Here is a 21,502-nt window from a genome sequence, read left to right as displayed (position 1 = left end):
AAAAGTCATTTATTTTAAATGATGAGAAATCTAAGGTGATTTTTAGAAGATTTTGATGGATGATTTCTGATTTCTCTGGGCAAAAATAGACTTTTACACAGTGAAGTAACATAGATGTTTTATTATCTCAGACTCATATGGATGTGCAGGAGCTCTCTATGTGGGTAAATAAAGGGTCCTAGGTAACCAAGGTTCAAATATGACTAATGATTATAATATATGCTGAATTTTGGCAAAATACCTAATAGAGGCAGCAGTGGGAATCATGTCCTTGGAGACAATAAGGTGAAACAATTTTATTAGATACATTCTGAGTGCAAAACAATACTTTTCTGATGAAACGGTATTTCTGGCTACTCTTCAACTCATAGATAACAAAATGTTAACAAAAGACAACAAAATTGCTTTAGGTCTGTACTTTAAGTGGAAAAATGTATAAATATACTTGAAAGTAGTATATATATAATCAATTTCTCAATTTATTGTTAATACTTTTGCATGGTAAAAATATAGATTTGCATCACAATATATTCTTTATGGACAAACCTTTATTTGAGAAAGCTTCCCATATTTAACTATTATAAAGTTGTATGTTAAAAATCTTATTTAAAAAAATAAAAATCTTATTGTATATAAATATCATCTATTTCTTTAATTACCAGCATTATTATCAGAAGAGGAATTTCTGAGGCAAAGGCCACTTATATTTTAGAATTTTGAGAGGCACCTGGGTGGCTCGGTTAAGTGTCCAGCTTTGGCTCAGGTCATGATCTCACGGTTTGTGGGTTCGAGCCTTGCATCGAGCTTTGTGCTGATAGCTCAGAGCCTGGAGCCTGCTTCAGATTCTGTGTCTCCCTCTGTCTCTGCCCCTCCCTGACTCACTCGCTGTCTCTCAAAAATGAATAAACATGAAACAAAATTAGAATTTTGAAGTGTATTGTCACACTTTGCTTCCAATGTGTAATGCCACATAATATTCACAAAAGTGTATGGGTCCCTTGCCACTGTTGGGATCGTAAGGGAATCCCATCCTTATTTTGGTTGATTTCTGAGTCAATTAGAGAAAGTAGGCAATTAAATGGTTATTAAAGTATCAGTTTTGTTACAGATAGAGATGTTAAAAATATGACTTTGGACATTCCAATAAGCATATCTATCAGGTATTGCTAGATCCAAATCTGTCCCATCAACCAGCGTGGGTAACTTATTGAATGACTTCAAGCAGTCTGAAAACTAGTTGTAGAAAAGACAACTTAAAAGAGGAAAAGGAATAGGATAGATCTAGCATACCCAGATCCTTGTTCAAGATCTACTTGTCAGATAAGTCTTGTCAACAACAGGCAAGGATAGGTACGAGACAGGCCAAGAGAATTGCACACATGAATTATTGAAAAAAATCTTCAAACTTTAGAAATAAAGCAGGAAAATGCCTGTCTTTGCAATGTCATTTTATAGACTCATCTAAAAATTATTTAATTATTCAGGAAAATATACTTTGTTATTTACTCTTTGCTTAAAGTCCACATACCTTGAAATGACACATTGACAGATTTCTGTTCAGTGGAAAAGATATTCCAAAGACTGCAGTTTTATGGCACTGTAGGGTATTAATCTGTTCAGTATCTAGTAGATACTGAACAGTAGTCTTTTTTTTTTAATTTTTTAAAACATTTATTTATTTTTGAGACAGAGAGAGACAGAGCATGAACGGGGGAGGGGCAGAGAGAGAGGGAGACACAGAATCGGAAGCAGGCTCCAGGCTCTGGGCCATTAGCCCAGAGCCTGACGCGGGGCTCAAACTCACGGACCGCAAGATCGTGACCTGAGCTGAAGTCGGACGCTCAACCGACTGAGCCACCCAGGCGCCCCATGAACAGTAGTCTTGATTATAGTGTTTATTCCTTTAAAATATTTTTTAATGTTTATTTATTTTGAGGGAGAGAGAGAGTACAAGCAGGGGAGGGGCAGAGAGGGAGACACAGAATCTGAAGCAGGCTCCAGGTTCTGAGCTGTCAGCACAGAGCCTGATGTGGGGTGACAACTCACAAACTGTGAGATCATAACCTGAGCTTAAGTCGGATGCTTAACTGACTGAGCCACCCAGGCGCTCTTTAAGTTCTCCTTTTAAACAAAGTTACTATCTTACTGGTTTAACTAGTTGAGTAAAATATTTTGCAAGTGTTTGTTGAATAATTGTATGAATCATGTATTTCTTAAGTTTTTGAGAATTATTCTTAATGCATCTCCACATGAAGATAATTATGAAGAGTAGGGAGTATATATTTCTTCCTAATATTCACCATATTCACTATATTTCTAAGATTTTCTTTTAACCAATTGACTTAACATTAAACCTCTGGTTAACAAAGCATATGCTTATACCCCTTAAGAGAGAAATCAGCTCTCTTTAAGGCAGAACAGTCCACCTTCCCAGTTATACTTTCCCATTGCCAGTTCCTTTGAATATCTTTCTGGGCCTATGTCAAACATTTTGGAATTGACTTCAAGTCAGAGTACCAAATAAATATATTAGTAAGGCCACTCTAAACCTATAATTGAAAACTTACCTTCTAACATTTTCCCTGTATCAAGTATTTAGATATGTTATCTTTTTTCTTTTTAATTAATTAAATGTAAGACAGGAAATCATCAAATCATTTTAGTCAATTAATTAATTTAGATTCAAGTTAGTTAACATATAGTGTAGTATTGGTTTCCGGAGTAGAATTTAGTGATTCATCACTTACATATAACACGCAGTGCTCATCACAAGTGCCCTCTTTAATGCCCATTACCCATTTAGCCCATATTCCCACCTACCTTCCTTCCAGCAACTTTCAGTTTGTTCTCTATAATTAAGAGGCTCTTATGGTTTGCCTTTCTCTCTATGTTTTTGTCTTATTTTTGCATCTGTGTTCATCAAGGATATTGGCCTGTAGTTCTCTTTTTATGTGGACTCTATTTGGTTTTAGGATCAGGGTAATGCTGGCCTCATACAATGTGTTTTAGGAAGTTTTCCTTCTATTTCTATTTTTGGAAGAGTTTGAGAAGAATAGGCATTAATTCTTCTTTAAATGTTTGGTAGAATTTGCCTGTGAAGACATGCGGCCCTGGACTTTTATTGGTTGGGAGTTTTTTGATTACTGATTCAATTTCTTTGTTGGTTACCAGTGTGCTCAAGTTTTCTGTTTCTTCTTGTTTCAGTTTTGGTAGTTTATATGTTTTGAAGAATTTGTACGTTTCTTCCAATTTGTTTTCCAATTTGTTGACATGTGATTTTTACATTATATTCTGTTATAATTGTTTGCATTTCTGTGGTGTTGGTTGTTATTTCTCCTCTCTCACATGTGGCTTTATTTGGATCCTTTCTCTTTTCTTTTTGATGAATCTGGCTAGAGGTTTTTCAATTTTATTAATTTTTTCAAAGAACCAGCTCCTGGTTGCATTGATCTGTTCTGTTGGTGTGTGTGTGTGTGTGTGTGTGTGTGTGTGTGTGTGTGTGTGTGTTTTATTTTCGAGGTCATTTATTTCTGCTCTAATTTTTATTATTTCCTTTCTTCTGCTGGATTTCAACTTTGTTGTTCTTCTACCTCCTTTAGGTGTAAAGTTAGGTTGTTAATTGAGATTTTTCTTCCTTCCTGAGGTAGGCATGTATTGCTATTTACTTCCCTCTTAGGACCGTGTTTGGTGTTCCCAAAACTGTTGTGGACTATTATGGTTTTTTTTGTTTCCTTGTATTTTTAAGTCATTTCTTTGTTTTCCTGGTTGACCAATTCATTGTTTAGTAGCAGTTCTTTACCCTCCAGTGTATTTGTGGCTTTTCCAAATCTTTTCTTGTGGTTAACTTCTAGATTCATAGCATTATGGTCAGAAAAGTTATGTGGTATGATTTCAATATATTTGTATTTTTTGAGGCCTGTTTTGTGACCTAATGTGTGAACTCTTCTGGAGAATGTTCCATGTGCACTTAAAAGAAGTATTTTGCTGTTTTAGAATGGAATGGAATGGAATTTTAGAATGGAATGGAATGGAATGTTTTAGAATTTAGAATGGAATGTTCTGAATGTAATACACACATCAGTAGAAATGGGTCAGTACCTGTTTACTCTTTTTGATCTTAGTACTCATAGCAATATCGATCATATCATAGGTTCTCAATACATATGTTTTGAATTAATTCATGAGTGGTCATAGAAACCGGAACAAACAGAAGTGACCTGCCCCACAACATCACGCTTACCAACAAATATATATTTATACCAAGTTGTAACTGTGCTTCATTAGAGTGCCAAATTTTTAGCATTTTATAAGTCCATCTGGTCCAGTGTGTCATTCAAAGCCATTGTTTCCTTGTTGATTTCCTGCTTAGATGAAATGTCCACTGATGTAAGTGGAATATTAAAGTCCTTTATTACTGTGTTTTATCAATTACTTCCTTTTTGTTTGTTTATATATTTGAGTGCTCCATGTTGGATGCATAAATATTTACTATTGTTACGTCTTCTTGTTGGATTGTCTCCTGTATGATTATATAATGCCCTTCTTTGTCTTTTTTTACAGTCTTTGTTTTAAAGTCTAGTTTGTCTGGGGGTGCCTGGGTGGTTCAGTCAGTTAAGCGACCGACTTCGGCTGAGGTCATGATCTCATGGTTCGTGGGTTTGTGCCCTGCGTCGGGCTCTGTGCTGACAGCTCAGAGCCTAGAGCCTGCTTCAGATTCTGTGTCTCCCTGTCTGTCTGCCCCTCCCCTGCTTGTGCTCTGTCTTTCTCTCTCTCAAAAAAATAAATAAATAAAAATGTTAAAAAAAATTAAAGTCTAGTTTGTCTGATATAAGTTTTGCTATTTGGACTTTCTTTTGACCTACGTTTGCATGATAAGTGTTTCCCTGCTCCCTCTCTTTCAATTTGCAGGTATCTTTAGGTCTAAAATGAGTCTTGTAGGGAGTACCTAGATGGGGCTTCCTGCATTTTGACATGCTATGTCTTTTTATTGGAGCATTTAATCCATTTACATTCAAAGTAATTATTGATAATACATTTGTTGGCATTTTATTACTTGTTTTGCCATTGTTTCTGGAGGTTTTCTGTAATCTTTTCTAGTCTTTGTCACTTTTAGTCTCTCCTTTCCCTTAAGCCAAGGCCTAATTCAGAGTAAGGTCCTAACTGTCTTCAATTCTCTGATGGCTGAAAGAGGTGAGGAAGCTTCAAAGAAAAAGTTTGACCCTAGCAGAGGTTAGTTCATGAAGCTTAGGAAAGGAAGCCATCTCTATGGGATAAAAGTGCAGGGTGAAGCAGCAACCACTGATGTGGAAGCTTCAGCAAGTTATCGAAAAGGTCTAGCTAAGATAATTAATGAAGGTGGCTACACTAAACATCAGATTTTCAATGTAGATGAAACAGCCTCATATTGAAAGAAGATGCTGCCTAGGATTTTCAAAAGTAGAAAGGAAAAGCGAATGTCTGGGTTCAAAGCTTTAAAGGACAGGTTGACTCTTTTATTAGGGGATAATGAAGGTGGTAACTTGAAGTCAAAGGCAATGATCACTGACCATTCTGAAAATCCTAAGGCCCTTAAGAATTATGCTAAATGTACTCTGCGTGTACTCTATAAATGGTACAATAAAGCCTGGATGAAAGCACATGGATTTGCAATACGTTTTACTGAATATTTTGAACATATTGTTGAAACCTAGTGCTCAGAAAAAAAAGGTTTCTTTTAAAATATTACTGCTCATTGACAGTGTATCTGGTCACCCAAAAACTCTAATGGACATTTCCAGTGAGATTAATACTGTTTTCATGCCTGCTAACACAATATCCATTTTGCAGCCCATGGGTCAGGGAGTAATTTTAACTTTCAAGTCTTTAAGAAATACATCTCATGAAGCTTGGGCTGCCATAGAGAATGATTCTTCTGATGGATCTTGCCAAATTGAAAACCTTCTGGAAAGGATTCACCATTCTAGATGCCATTAAGAACATTTGTGCTTCATGGTAAAAGGTCAAGATATCAACATGAACAGAAGTTTTAATAGATGTTGATTGTTTTGAGGGGTATGAGCCTTCAGTAGAGGAAATAACTGCGGATGTGGTGGAAATAACAAGAGAACTATAATTAGAAGTGGAACCTGAAGATGTTACACAGTTGCTGCAATCTGATGATAAAACTTACCTAGACATAGAGTTGCTTCTTATGGATGAGCAAAGAAAGTGTTTGTTTGTTTGTTTGTTTACTTGAGAGAGAGAGAGAGAGAGAGAGAGTGCGCGCAAGCAGGGGAGGGGCAGAGAGAGTGAGAGGGAGAGAGAGAGAATCCCAAGCAGGTTCCACACTGACAGCACAGAGCCAGATGTGGGGTTCAAACTCACGAACTGTGAGATCGTGACCTGAGCCAAAACCAAGAGCTGGAGGCTTAACCAACTGAGCCACCCAGATACCCCAAAAGTGGTTTTTGAGATGGAAGCTACTCCTAAGGATGATGCTGTAAGGATAGTTGAAATGAGAACAAAGGATTTAGAATATTACATAAACTTAGGTGATAAAGCAATGGCGGATTTTGAGAGTATCGACTCCCGATTTTGAAAGAAGTTATGGGTGAAAAGTGCTATCAAATAACATCACATGCTATAGAGAAATTATGAAAGGAAAAAAGTCAATTGATGTGGCAAACTTTATTATTGTTCTACTTTAAGAAATTGCAACAGTCACCCCAACCTTCAACAACCACCACCCTGATCAGTCAGCTGCCATCAACACTGAGGTAAGACCCTCTATCAGCAAAAAGATTATGACTCTCTGGGAGCAGTGATGATCGTTAGCATTTTTTAGCAATAAAGTATTTTTAAATTAAGGCACATACAGTGTTTTTTAGACCTAATGCTGTTGCACACTTAATAGACCAGAGAATAATGTAAACATAACTCTTACGTACACTGGGAAACCAAAAATTCATCTGACTCACTTTATTATGGTACTTGCTTTATACAGTGGTCTGGAACTGAATCCACAATATCTCCAAGGTATCCCTGTATATTACCTTTACCAGAGACCTTTAAAATTTCAACTTGGAGGATTCCCTGTAGTATTTTTTTGTAGGGAAGATCAAGTGGTAATGATTTTTCTTATGTTATGCTCATTTGGAAAGTCTTAATTTCTCTTTGATTTTTCAAAGGACACTTTTGCTGAATATAGTATCATTGTTGCCAGTTTTTTCTTTCACAATTTTGAATATATAGTCCCACTCCCTTCTGGCCTGCAAAGTTTCTGCTGAGAAATGCCTCGATAATCTGATAGGAGCTCCCTTGTGTCTGACAATATTTTGCTCTTGCTGCTCTCTAGATTCTCTCTTTAACTTTTGACAGTTTGTTTATAATGTCTGTCAGGGTGGGTCTCTTTGAGTATCTTATGTAGACTTCTTCAAGCTTCTAAAATTTGTGTGCCCATTTCTTTTTTTCAGATTTGGAAAGTTTTCAGCCATTATTTCTTCAAATTTGCTCTCTGCCCTTTCATCTCTCTTCTCCTTCCGGGACTCTCATAATGTATGTATTTGTCCACCTGATGGTGTCTCATAAATCCTTTGGGCTCTCTTCACTTTTCTTCATTCTATTTTCTTTTTCTGCTCCCTGACTCAAAAATATTTTATTGCAGCATATTGACACACAATGTTACATTAATTTCAAGTGTACAACATAGTCATTCAACAAGTCTATATATTGTGCTATGCTCACCACAAGGGTAGCTACCATCTGTCACCATATAATGCTATTATAATGCCATTCACTATATTCCCTAAACTGTGCCTTTTATCCCTGTGATTTATTCATTCTGTAGCTTGAAGTCTGTATCTCCAAGTTCACTGATTCATTCTTCTGCTTGAATAAGATTACTATTTAACCTCCCTAGATAATTTTTTAAAATTCAGTTGTTATATTATTCAGGTCCAAAATTTCTGTTTGGCTCTTTTTATAGTTTCTGTCTTTTTGTTGATATTTTCACTGTTGTTCATGAATCCTTCCCTGATTTCATTTAGTTGTCCGTATTCTTATTCAGCATCTCAGCACTGTTATTTTGAATTGTTGGGTATTTCAGCATGTTTCCTTAGGGTCACTTGTTGGAGATTTAATTTGGTCTTTGAGCCATCATTCCCTGTTTTTTATTTACTTACTTACTTGTTTATTTAGTATTGTGCTCTTAAAATTTGGACGTTTGATGTTTATTTATTTTTGACAGAGACGGGGGAGAGGGAGAGAAGCAGAGAGAGATGGAGACAGAATCAGAAGCAGGGTCCAGGCTCTGAGCTGTCAGCACAGAACCTGATGCAGGGCTTGAACCCATGAACCATGAGATCATGACCTAGGCCGAAGTTGGACAGTTAATTGACTGAGCTGCCCAACTGCCCCAAACTTGGGCATTTGAAAAAGAATGGAGTTTGGAGTTTGGATGAAAGATGCTAACATTTTTGTATATGTATAAAATGTCTATGGAAGGACATATAAAAGGACACATAGTGAATGGCTCTATGGCAGACTGAATAGCAGGGAAAAATGGTGAGGAAGAGACTTATGTCATACTGTTTATAATTTTATTTAAAATTTTATTTTATTAACACTTGCATGTAGTCCATGTGAAAAAAGAGGGATGAAATAAAATGTATACCATAAAAAGAATGAAATTATCTCTCGCAATACAGATCAATATCAACTATTTTAAGTAACTTAATTCAGATATAATTCATATAATACATGACTACTAGAGGAAATGGGAAATGAAGATCAGAGTAGTGCGTGACTGATCAAGGAAAATTTACTGAAAGAGATCATTTCTAGCTTGTTCTTGGAAGACATTTTGCTAGTCATAATTATCAACTTAAAAATAATGATGCCTAGGAGTGCCTGAGTGGCTGAGTTGGTTGGGTGTCTGACTGTGGCTCAGGTCATGGTCTTGTGGTTCATGAGTTCGAGCCCTGTGCTGGGCTCTGTGCTGCCAGCTCAGAGCCTGGAGTCTGCTTCAGATTCTCTTGTCTCCCTCCCACTCGTGCTATATCTCTCTCTCAAAAAAATAAATAAATTTAAAAAATGATGCCTCAAATGTACATGTATTTCACTCACATTCATATTACCTGTTGGTGGGAACCAGAGGAAATATACAATGATAAACAAGTAAAAGACTAATACACTGAAAATGATATGACATTTGATGAAGGACATTAAGGAAAGTACAAATAAATGGAAAGATATCTTATGTTCATGGACTGGAAGTCTTAATAATGTTAAAATTTCCATACTATGAATGGACAGTGATCTGTAGTGATCACTGGAATCCCTATCAAAATCTCAATGGTACTTTTCTAAACACGAAAAAAGAAGAAAATTGTCATTAAAAAAATCTATGGAATGGGAGAAAATACTTGCAAACCTAGTATCTGATAAAGGGTTAATCTCAAAAATATGTAGGGGACTCTTACAACTCAGTTGCCAAAAACTCATTATATTACTTTAATGAGGAAAGGCACATATTTATTGTCTTTCATACAATAAAAGGGAAGGTAATGATATGAGGGTAGATTTCATAATGAACGTTAAAAGTTTTTTGAAAGAAGCCTACACTGACAAATTTTGGATGCAGCCAAGTTGACTAGACTATTAAGAGGAAGTATTTCTGAGTGTCTTCATTCTTACTTTGATAGGGATTTCATTCTTTTGATTGAATTCTTGAAACCTTGCTTCACTTGCTTGTTTCTCAGGATATAAATAAAAGGGACCACAGAATTAATGAGTACTGATACTCCTTTATTAATGGTCACTCCTTCTTTTGCTGAAAACAATCTAGATGAAGATATAGCCACCACTGGTGATAGAAATTGCAATTATGTAGGAAGAGCAGATGGAAAAGTTTTTTTTTGTTTTTTCTGTTGAGGAGAAGGAAACCTGAAGATAGTCTGGATGATGTAAATATAAAGCTGCACCACAGAAATGAGGGCCATGATTAATGTTAGTGAAGCACAGGTAATGATCATTTTCTCTATGTACCGTGTATCTTAACGTGAAGTTTTTAGGAGAGAGGATGCATCAGAGCCAATTCAATGACAGTGGAGTCACAAAATTCTACCTGAAAGCCCACACAACATCGAGTAAACACAACAATAAATCAGCCAACAGCCAAGGATAAGGATAGTACAGACCCTTTGGCTCATGATGGTCACATAATGAAGGGGTATACATTAACCACAAAATGATATATGACATGGCAACCGGGAGAAAAAATTATATTGCTCCAAAAATTATGACAAATATATTTGAGTAGCACAAGCATTGTAAATAGTGGTATTATCACCAGTGGATATGCTATAAAGGAATCTGGGAACATAAACACTTGTGAGTGAGACTTCTAAGAATGAGAAATTTCTGAGATAAAATACATGGGAATTTTAAAATGAGAATCAATAAGTGAAAGCATGATGATAGTCCAATTCCCTATTATTCTCAACATGTTTGTGATGAGTAGAAAAATAAAAAGAACCTTCATCTCTGAATTATCAGTCAATCCCAAAAGGATGAATTGGTTTCAGCATGCTGTATAGTTTCTCATTACTAACTTCTGACTTCTCTCCAATCTGCAAGGACAATTTGAGAAATTGAATTTGATGAGAGAGGGGTCTCTCAATACCACATGGTAATGAATAATGGGTGAAACATAAAGGCATGCCAGATGATATGTGATTTTTTTTTTACTTCTTTCACTTAATCATGTACATTGTCAGTATAATTTTGGCCCTGTCTTTGTTGCAATTAGCAAAAAGAGATTTGCTTAATAACCCTTGCTATTGAATTACATATGAAGCACAGCATTCTTCCACTTCTTTCGTTGTTTTTTCTTTCTAGGAAGAGTGAGCTGGATTAAATGAACACTCTAAGGCAACCTTTTCGCTTTTTCTTCACCTTTCATTATTTTACTTCATCTGATTGACTTACCTGATTGGTACACTTGGGCAAAAACAGAAGAATATTTCTGGCTCAGGTCCCCACTTCACCTAATGGAATGGGTATCCTTCAGTCTCTTTTTAACTTCTCCAGGACAGTTTTCATACTTGTGGACACTGCCCTAACCCAGTGTGGTCTTTGTAGTACTGTAATTACTATTAGAATTTAAACCTGATGGCAAATATAAGTGTTGTTCGTCAATCCTCAAATTTATTCACATTTGAAATGCAGATACTGAGATGGTAGTGATGTTTTCATAATTTGGATCATCACCTTATCTAGAATTTGCCTTCTCTCACCATTATTTGAGTTGGACACATTTTTTCTGTTTTTCTGTTTTCTCACTTAAAGTGATCCAGAAGAGATTCTTCCAGTTAAAAGTCATCTCTTGGCTTTGGACCCTTTCTCTTGGATCTTGAAACTTTTCTACAAGTATTGATAGTTCACAACATATCCTAGGAATCTTTGCACATGTAGATTATTTTGATTCTCATCCAGGAAGAAATGTTGGATCCAGGCTAAAAGTATCGTCACAGAAATTGCATACTTTCAGTTAGCTTGCCTCAAATTGAAATTTAATGTTACTTTAGTTTTAGTGTCACTGAGGCAAAAATCATAAGCACATTATTTTTTTTATTCTCTCTTAAGCTCCATCCAGTCTACCCGTTACAGTCTCCACTTCAATGCCACCATCTCAATCTCTCATTCACTGCCCGATTCACAACAATAAGGTTCACTGTAATAGCAGAGATTTATGACTATATTTTCTCTTTTTCATGTCTGTACTCTGATTACCTAAACTTTAAGCATCTCTAAGATTACTAATTTCGGTGTCCTATTTTCCTCTCCTCATACAGGTAAGTAGAATTCTAAGAAAATATATTTACCACAGAAAGATGATTAATCATAAAGATGAGCATAATTGATCACACCAGTGCATGATAAAAATTCCATCATGTTGCCGATAATCACTTTTCTATTTCTTGGTTATTTCATTTTCCTATCCTTCTCCAGCCATACTACCTATAGCATCTGTTCTCTAGGTTTTTACAACCAATATGCCTATGCTCTTAAAAATATAATCATATTTTATATCCATTACATTTTAAGAAATTTAATAAGATTCGGTGAAGGAAGATAATAGTATTAATTACATGCTATTATTAAGAAATGAGTGGATTGATAGTTATGAATCAAAGACAGTCTTTACATTTTGAATAATTTGACTTGGGGGTCTGTTGTGTACAACTATTTGGCTTTTAAGTATGGTTGTCTGTATCCATCCATCCATCTTTTTTTTTTTTTTTTGTATTCTGAGTGAGTAATACTGCACTTCATCTTTCATGATTACTCAGCAAACCCCTTTACTGGTTTCTGGTGAAAACTTGCCTCCAAAGGCAGTAAGATTAATTTGGATAGTGAGATAATTTAAGCTTGACATAATTTTGAATTAGGCCAAGTAAGCCCCTTGTATTTTCAGTCAACCCCTTTCTGTAACTTTTTTTCACTTTGCTTGTTTGGCCTGAGACAGGGAACTTCACTGGGGATCATGCTTTTTAATCTTCCTTTACCATATTTATTTGGGGGTTTCATTTTTTTATACTAGCCCAGATGCAGAATAAAAATAAACAACAAGCTTACTAAATTGTATGTCCTGCTTTATTTTTGCTAATGCCATTTTTGACTGCTTAGTGTTTCTTTAGAGAAGAAAGGAAGCCAGATATTGGGGACTCCAACATACACAAAGTGGGATAATAACTGATACACAGCTTTCCTCAGCTATTGCTAACTCATTTGTATTAGTAGCTATTCAGATGTTTCCAATGTTCAATCAGTGGTCCTGGGACTGTAGATTTTTCTTTATGAAGACAATAACTCATCCTATAGCCCTGGGATTTATTGGCTTGATCACAAAAGGGGGTATGGGACTTGACTAATGGAAAAGACTGCATGTTAGGATAATTATACCCTAGAATTTATTGCTGAGCTACTCAAGGAATGATAAAAAGGCTAATTTGTGTTGTAGGATAGGATTATCTCTCTATTCCATCCATCAACTATTTGGCAATCTCCTGAATCTGCTCAACATCCAAGGATTCACAAAAATTATTAGGAGGAAATACAGGCAAATATGATGCTCAGAGTGATGAGTAATTTGTTGTTTATCATTCCAATTTTGCATTTTTTGGTAAAAGATAAGATTTTTGACCTTTTATTTTTATCAGCTGTTGTGATATATACTGAAGGACTGAAGAATTTTCATTCACTCCAGCAAGATTTTATTCTAAAGTGTTCTTCCCCATTCCTCTGCTCAATCCAAATCTACCAACCAATAGCTACTAAACCATGGCTCCAGGCTTGCAACCCCTTCATTCTATCCCATGATTAACACAGATCAGTTTACTCGTACTTTGTGAGAATTTGAGTGGCAAAAACTTTTCAGTAAATAAGTGAACTTTGAGCCATTTCAAAAATCTTCCCTGTAAATCTTTAACCTTCTTTCTCATCTCATAACGGTTGTCTTGAGTTGTCCTTATGTTAAAACCTTTAAATAGAAGTGTAGGCTAATAAGTTTTGATTTTTTCTTTCTTCATATTGTTTGGCGATAAGGAGGTGGGAAGAAAGCTAATGCTGGTAATCTTATATTTACTAATAGGCAAAGCCAGCTTTGCTCATAATGTAACTTACTTACAGGTCAAGTGCCATTTGGAAATAGCTTAAAAGTACTGTGAATTCACCTCATGAAATTTCCAAATTTCTACACAAAAATTAAAGGACAAGCACAAAATATGCCCCCAAATGAACGCTACTCCAACCTAGCAACATTTAATCATTTTTTTCTTCCTGAAAATTTTCAAAGTAGTTATTAAAACTTAAAGTGTAATACTTAGTTTTCTGACAGTAATTCATAGCTTCTGTTGAAAGTTTCACCCAAAATGACCTTGGGACCTGAGTGCAAGTAAAAGTTACAATGAAAGATTTTTAGTAGAGGTGTATACATACAGTGACTATGTGTTTTCAGAAAACTACATTCGCAAAAGCCCTAAGAATGCAGAGATCTTAAAAATGTTTTATTCAGGTACCGTCACTGGAAATTGTTTCCCATTGCAAAGTTAGGAAATAACTTTTTACATTTAGTAGGTTACAGGGAAGTAAAACTGACACAGAGGGAAAGGAATACCAAAAATGGATTATGGAAGATTTGATGGCCTGATCTTTTCTGAACATGGAGATAGGGTATCTGTAATTTTTAAACTATCAGTGACTTCTGTTATATTTGTTCAATATGCTATGGGTGCATAAGAATCAAGTGAAAAATAAACAAGAGTGCCCTTTGTGATTACTATATTAGAGCTGGTAATGAATCTTCTAATGAACTTGGACACACAAAAATACATGTAGTAGTGGGACCATTTCCTAAGAGACATAGTAGCATATCATAGCATTTAATATATAAAGAACCACAACAATAATATTAAAACAAAGTAAATGCCTGACTTCTCTTCTAAGGCAATCGGATGTAAGAATTTGTTATAAATAGTGCTTCTATGATCATTCAAGTATATATTATGTTTTCCTCCTTGATTTTGGTATGGTGGATTTTTTCTTTTTTTAATTAAAAGTTTACTTTGATATAATTATAGATTCACATGCACTTATAATAGATAACACAGAATAAATCATGCATGTTCTTTCCAGTTTCTTGCAATGGTCACATCTTATGAGACACATCAGGACATTGGCAATCACACAATCTAAGTATAAAAAAGTTTCATTATCACAGTGTCCCTCATTTTGCTCTTTTGTAGTCATTGAAACCTCCATTTTCCTTACTCATTCCATCACTGGCATGCACTAATTTGTTCTCCATTTCTGTAATTTTGGTGTTATATAAGCAAGTTAATACAGTACATGACTGTTGGGATTGGCTTTTTCACTTGGCAGAATTCCCTGGAGATTAATCCAAGCTGTTGTATCAGTAACTTGTTTCTTTATACTACTATGTATGATGTCCTTCTGGAGAGAACAAACAGTCCTGGTGGCCTTCCGTCCTGGGAATGAAACTGCTTTCAGTTCCTTACTGCTCCATCCGTTTCCTTCAGGACATTCTTATGGCGCCTCTGGCTTCTTCTCCAACACTGTGGCTTGATTTTCAATTGCACATATAGAACTTGGGGAGTTGTGAATAAGGATTTTTTTTTTCAGGGGAAGTTGAAGTGAGGTTGAAGATTTATAGGAATTGGTGGGCTGAACAAAATTTTCTATTAAATGGCAAATAAGTGAATTCCCCATTTGTTATAAAACATTGATGTAGTTCTAACTTGAGTTGTTAGTGTGAGATATAGGTGGACAGAATGCACAGGCTTCTTCACATTTTCATCCTTTCAAGTACAGTCACGGACAAAGAGGGAAATTGTAGAGGGATGGACGAATTCGATTTTCCTGGCTGGCCAACAAGTTTAAAAGTTACCTTCTAGAGACATCTGGGTAGATGAAGACAATGTAGCTGCATAGCAACCTGCCTCTCATTATTTCTTCCCAAATGATACAAAAAATAGAAAAGTAAATTCTACACCAGAGGTGGGCAAACTTTTTCTGTAAAAGGCTAGATAGTAAATATTTTTGGCTTTTGGGGCCATGAGGTCTCTGTTAAGCTACTCAAATATGCCATTAAGAGCAGCCATAGATAACATGCAGATGAGTGGGGGTGGACATGTTTCAATAAAGGTTTATTTACTAGACCCAGTGGTGGATAGATTTTACCCTCAGCTCTTATTTTTCTCACTCTTGCTCTAAACTGTGGCCCTTACTAATGCTGAGGTACTCCTAAGTGGCTTTCCTGGTGTTCAGCTAGAAGTCTGTGGTTTGAAGAGATATTAACAAGGTCTTTTCACTTTCTCTGGGCCCAGACTCCAAGCCCACAGACTACTAAGCCTCTAGTATCTTTGTTGAACTCTCAGCCTTATTACTCATGTGCAAACATGACTACACTTGTTCCTCAGCCAAGGCATAAATGGGGAACTTCTGCCCAGATTCCAGCTCAGTGTAGTCTTGACCTGAGGGTAGTAACCACTTCAGCTGATTTGATCTTTGCCAACTCAATTCAGAGAGACTATCATGTTGAGGTTAGTCTCTGTGTCACACTGTAGACTAAGCTAGTGTTAATTGTGGATACGTTTATTGAAATCTCTCTTTCTAAAAAGATACAGTTTTGAGTTTCTTGTCAAATTTCTTCATAAAATTGATTCAGTTTCATGATGATTTAAAGCAGAGAACATGGGCTCAAATTAGTTACTCTGACAGAGCTGGAAGCAAAAGTCTTCTTTTTAATCTTGTTTTATTTTGTGTGTGTGTGCATGTGGGTATGAGTGCTTGCATGTTGTCAAGCAGTTGTGGTCTAAACTTTTCTCCTCTTTCTTGATGAAAATCTAAATATTCTAGCTTGCTTATGTCTTTAGTATATCATATTTGTTTCCAGATTCCTAGTATTTATTTTCTTACTTTGGTTGCAATATGTTTTAATTTTACTTGCTGGGCCCATTTTGAGTTCTTTTATTTTAGAGTTTATCTTAATACCTTAAAACATAGATGAAACATTTTTTTTTATATTTCAAATATTTCCTTTGGCATATTTACATATGCAAATTGAAGGAGTTTAGAAAAGCTATTGATCCAAAGATTTCTCAGGACTCATAGACACTATATTTCACATTTCATATAATCAATCTCTTTTTGAATAATATCAGAAAAGCTTAGAAATGGAAGAAGATTTTATTTCTTGGAAACAAAATCTCATGTTCCTTCAATTGAAGAAGTAAGTCAACCTGACTGAACTAGTTAGGACTTCCAGAAAAAAATGCTAAGGAACAAATCATTGTTTTCATTAATTTTTCAAATTCAATGTGCTCTTACTTGTAAGGTAAATGCAATTTTTTTTATTGTGTCATTGAAAGCTTGTTTCACTTGCTTGTTCCTCAAAGTATAAATGAACGGGTTCAACAAAGGAGCAACAGATGTAGTAAGCACGGATACCCCTTTATTGATGCCCACCTGTTCTTTGGCTGAAGGCTTGATATAGATGAAAATACAGCTGCCATATGTGATGGAAATAACAATCATGTGAGACGAACAAGTGGAGAAAGCTTTTTTCCTTTGGGAAGCAGAAGGGAATCTTAGAATTGTCCTGATGATATATATGTAGGAAAGAATGACACCAATCAGTGTAATAATGAATATCAATACCGCACAGATTATAACTGTCTGTTCTATAAGCCACGTATCTGAGCACGAAATCTTAAAGAGAGGAAATGGGTCGCAGCCAAAATGGTCAATGGCATTGGAGTCACAGAATTCCAGCTGGAGGCCCATACTGAGTGGTGTGACGATGATCATCAACCCAGAGATCCAGCAACAGAAGACAAAGATGGTACATAATTTGTTGTTCATGATGGTCATGTAATGAAGGGGTTTGCAGATGGCCACATAGCGGTCATAGGACATGGCTGCCAGGAGAAAAAATTCTGTGGCCCCCAAAACCCCAATAAAAAATACTTGACTAACACAAGCATTATAAGTAATCGTTTTATCTCCAGTTGATAAGCTGTACAAGAACCTGGGAATACATACCGTTGTGAATAAGATTTCTAAAATGGAGAAATTTCGAAGAAAAACATACATAGGTGTTTTAAGATGAAAATCCATGAATGTAAGAATGATAATGGTCAGATTTCCAGTCATGCTCAGCACATAGGTGAGAAATAAGAAGATAAAAAGGAGAACTTGCAGCTGTGGGTCCTCTGTAAGTCCCAACAGGATGAATGTTGTTATTGCTGTGTGATTTCTCATTGCTACCTTTGATGTTTTAAGCAATCTACGTGTAAAACTGAAACGTCAAAGAGGAAGTGTCTGAACAGAAAACAAGACAGAAATCAATGAAACAGAAAACAAAAAGCAAGAGTGAAGTTTAAAGGAATCAAGAGCTGATTTTTAGAAAGGATAAATAACATTCATACAACTGTCATGAAAAAAAAGGAAAAGATAAGATTTATCAGGAATGAGAGCAATGATAACATTACATGTTATAAAGCTGTTAAGATAAAAATGAAATATTTTGAAAACATCTGCAGAGTAGATTTGATAACTTAAATGAATGAATTCTTTGAAAGGTACAATTTACCAAAGCTAATTCAAGATGAAATATCTAACCTAGATAGCCCTGTATCTGTTGAAGTAAACAAACATATAGTTAAATCATCTGACAAAGAGAACTCCAGGCTCAGGTGGCTTAATTGTAGATTTCTACTGAAAACTTAAGACAAAAACACCAGTTCTGTATAATTCCTTTCATAAAATTGATTGTTGAAAGCAAAAATTATAACATTATCTAATGGAGTTTCTGATGTATATAAACATAATATAAATGATAATCACAATAAAAAGGGAAGAGTACAGGGTCCTATATAGTAATATATTTTCTAAATTCTACCTCCATTGGTAAGATATTGATTCAAGTTTGTGAAATGTTTACTGTTTATAAGTCACAAACTTTTAAGAAATGATACAGTCAAAAACATATAAGTTAAAATGACTACACTAAAGTGGTTAATTTTAGTCCAGAAAATAGGAAACAAAAGAAAGAACAACAATGGGGACAAACAAAAATCAAGTAACAAAATGATAAACAGAGGTCGAAACATAAATGATTACATTATATAAAATAATCAAAACATACCACACTGATTAAAAGGTAGAGATTATAAGATTTGTTTTTTAAATTGATAAGAACAGATACTACACTTGATCTTAGCCAAAAGGCCAAGAAGCAATAAGATGTGTTTAAAAATCACCCACCTAGATGCTATATTTAAACACCTCACTTCAAATATTACTTCTGTAAAGAATAAAACAATGAGTACCATGTGAACCATAATCAAGAGAATGTTGGAGTAGCTATGTTAGTATCACCACCAAAGAAAATTAACAAGCATATAGATGAAATTACATATTATCTGATAAATAAGCCAATTCACTAAGAACACCAAGAGATTCTAATTATTTATGTATTTAACAGAGCATCAAAATATAAAAAGAATAAACTGGCATAAATGAAAGAAGAAACAGATAAATTGGCAATTATAGCTGGAGATTGTCTTACTAATTGATGGAACTAGTTGGTTTTAAGTCAATAAAGGCGTAGAAAAACTATACAATTTATTTATTTTGAGAAGTGGGGAGAGGAATAGAGAGAGAGAGGGAGAGGGAATCCCAAGCAGGGTCTGCACTGTCAGTGCAGAGCCTGACGTGGGACTCAATCTCAGGAACTGCAAGATTATGACCTGAGTCAAAATCAAGACTGAGATGCTTAACCAAGTGAGCCACCCAGGTACTCCTCCATCTCCTTTTATTAGGCAAGTATTACTATGATAGCAAAACCAAACAAAGACATTACATAAAAAGGAAAACTACTGAATGATATCGTCTACACATAAGATAGAAAATTTCCACAAAAGAATAGTAAATCAAGCTCATTATACTCAATAACTTTATAAGAATAATACATCATGAGAAGGTGACATTTATCGCAGGAATTCAATGTTGGTTCAATATGTATGTATGTATGTATGTATGTTTTATTTTTAAGACAGAGACAGCGCATGAGCAGGGGAGGGGCAGAGAGAGAGAGAAGGAGACACAGAATCTGAAGCAGGCTCCAGGCTCTGAGCTGTCAGCATAGAGACCGACATGGGGCTCGACCCCGCAAATGGTGAGACCATGACCTGAACTGAAGTCGGACACTCAGCCAACTGAGCCACCCAGGCACCCTTTTATTTATTTATTTTTTAAGTTTTTATTTAAATCCTAGTTAGTTAACATAAGTGTAATATTAGTTCCAGGAGTAGAATTTAGTGATTCATTACTTACATATAACAACTAGTGCTCATCACAAGTTCCCTCCTTAATATCCATCACCCATCTAGCCCATCCCCTGCCCATGGTTCAATATATTTTAAATCAATCAATGTATTCTCCATAATAACAGAAAAAGGGAGAATGAATAATTTCTTCTGAATAGTTTCAGGAAAAAATATTTGACAAAATTCTACACTTATTTAGGTTAAAAATTTTTTGGAGCATCTGGGTGGAGCAGTTGATTAAGTATCCAACTCTTGGATCTCAGCTCAGGTCATGATCTCATAATTCATGAGCCCAAGCCTTGCTTGAGATTCTCTTTCTCCTTCTCTATGACAATCCTCCACTTGGGATCTCTCAATCAAAAATAAAGAAACTTAAAAAAAATTAAAAAATTTCTCAGTAAAGTAGAAGCAGAGAAAACTATCTCAATGTGAAAAGGACACCTACTTATAAAAAAACAAAACAAAACTTCTGCTAATATCAAATATAAGGAGAAAAACCTAAAATCTTTCCTCTAAAATCATGAACTATGCAAAGATGACTACTTCATAGTTCATATTCAACAATGTGCTGGAGTTCCTAGCCAATAAAATAAGGTGAGAAAAAATGGTAACATTGTGATTAGAAATAAAGGAGTTAAATCATGTTCCCTTGATAACATGATTGGGTAGATATAGAATCCTAAGTAATCTACAAAATATCCTTTAATGAGTAAGTGAGTTTAGCAAAAGCAAAAGATAAGAGTGTCAAAATAAGTGTGTATATATCTGTATTTATGTATACGAACAATAAGCATTTGACCTTGACATTTTTTATTTGTTTTTTGAACTCGAAAATATTTAAAGATGTCATTTATAGCACCATTTAAACATGAAATACTTGGGCATAATATGAACAAATTATAATATAGCAATACAATGGAAATTTTAAAACACTGACATTGAGATATGAATAAACATAGAACTCATTGGAATAGAACAATGTATATTGAAATAGAGTATCGTAAGGCAAACTGAGGAGAAAAATAATGTCTTCTCACAAATGGTGCTACTACAATAAGATATACATATGGATAAAAATGAACACAATGAAAAATAAACTTGAAATAGATTATAGACAATAAAAAATGATTTTTCAAAAGATACTGTTAAAAAATGAAAAGAAATGCCCTGTACTAAGAGAAGAAATTTATAAAACATACATCTGACAAAGGTCATGTATTTAGTGTGTGTATATATAATATATATATAGAAAACATATATGCAAAAATATTATGGGTATATTTTATATATATGAAATGTATATTATTTTAATATATGTATGCATAATATAGATACAAAATAACATCTATATGCACATACTCATATACACATACTTAACTAATAAAAAATGGTCATATTTGAACATATACTTCATATAGGAAAATTCACAAATATCAAATGTGCACATGAAAAGATGCTCAACATCATTAGTCATTAAGGAAATAAAAACTAAATGATAATAAGACATTACTAAACATTGGTTAGAATAGTAAAAATTAAACGTACTAACAATAGCAAGTGTGGTAAAAATGAGGTAATTGAAATTTTTGTATATTTCTGGTGGAAATATAAAA

The 21,502-nt window shown here is 34.8% G+C and overlaps 1 protein-coding gene and 2 pseudogenes across 1 annotated transcript; all 3 read right to left on the bottom strand.

The window, feature by feature from the left end:
- Positions 1 to 9,668: 9,668 nt before the first annotated feature.
- On the bottom strand, positions 9,669 to 10,582 carry LOC122473126 (annotated as a pseudogene).
- Positions 10,583 to 16,872: 6,290 nt separating this feature from the next.
- Positions 16,873 to 17,820, bottom strand: LOC122473633 (olfactory receptor 6C2-like). The gene has a single exon (XM_043564273.1). The coding sequence runs from the start codon at positions 17,818 to 17,820 to the stop codon at positions 16,873 to 16,875; it is 948 nt and encodes a 315-aa protein (XP_043420208.1).
- Positions 17,821 to 18,716: 896 nt separating this feature from the next.
- LOC122474202 lies at positions 18,717 to 18,801 on the bottom strand (annotated as a pseudogene).
- Between the last annotated feature and the right edge of the window lie 2,701 nt (positions 18,802 to 21,502).

Source organism: Prionailurus bengalensis, chromosome B4 (genome assembly GCF_016509475.1).
Source record: "Prionailurus bengalensis isolate Pbe53 chromosome B4, Fcat_Pben_1.1_paternal_pri, whole genome shotgun sequence".
Classification (NCBI taxonomy): Eukaryota; Metazoa; Chordata; class Mammalia; order Carnivora; family Felidae; genus Prionailurus; species Prionailurus bengalensis.
The sequence above is the reverse complement of the archived record's forward strand: the minus strand, read 5'-3'. Positions and strand labels throughout refer to the sequence as shown.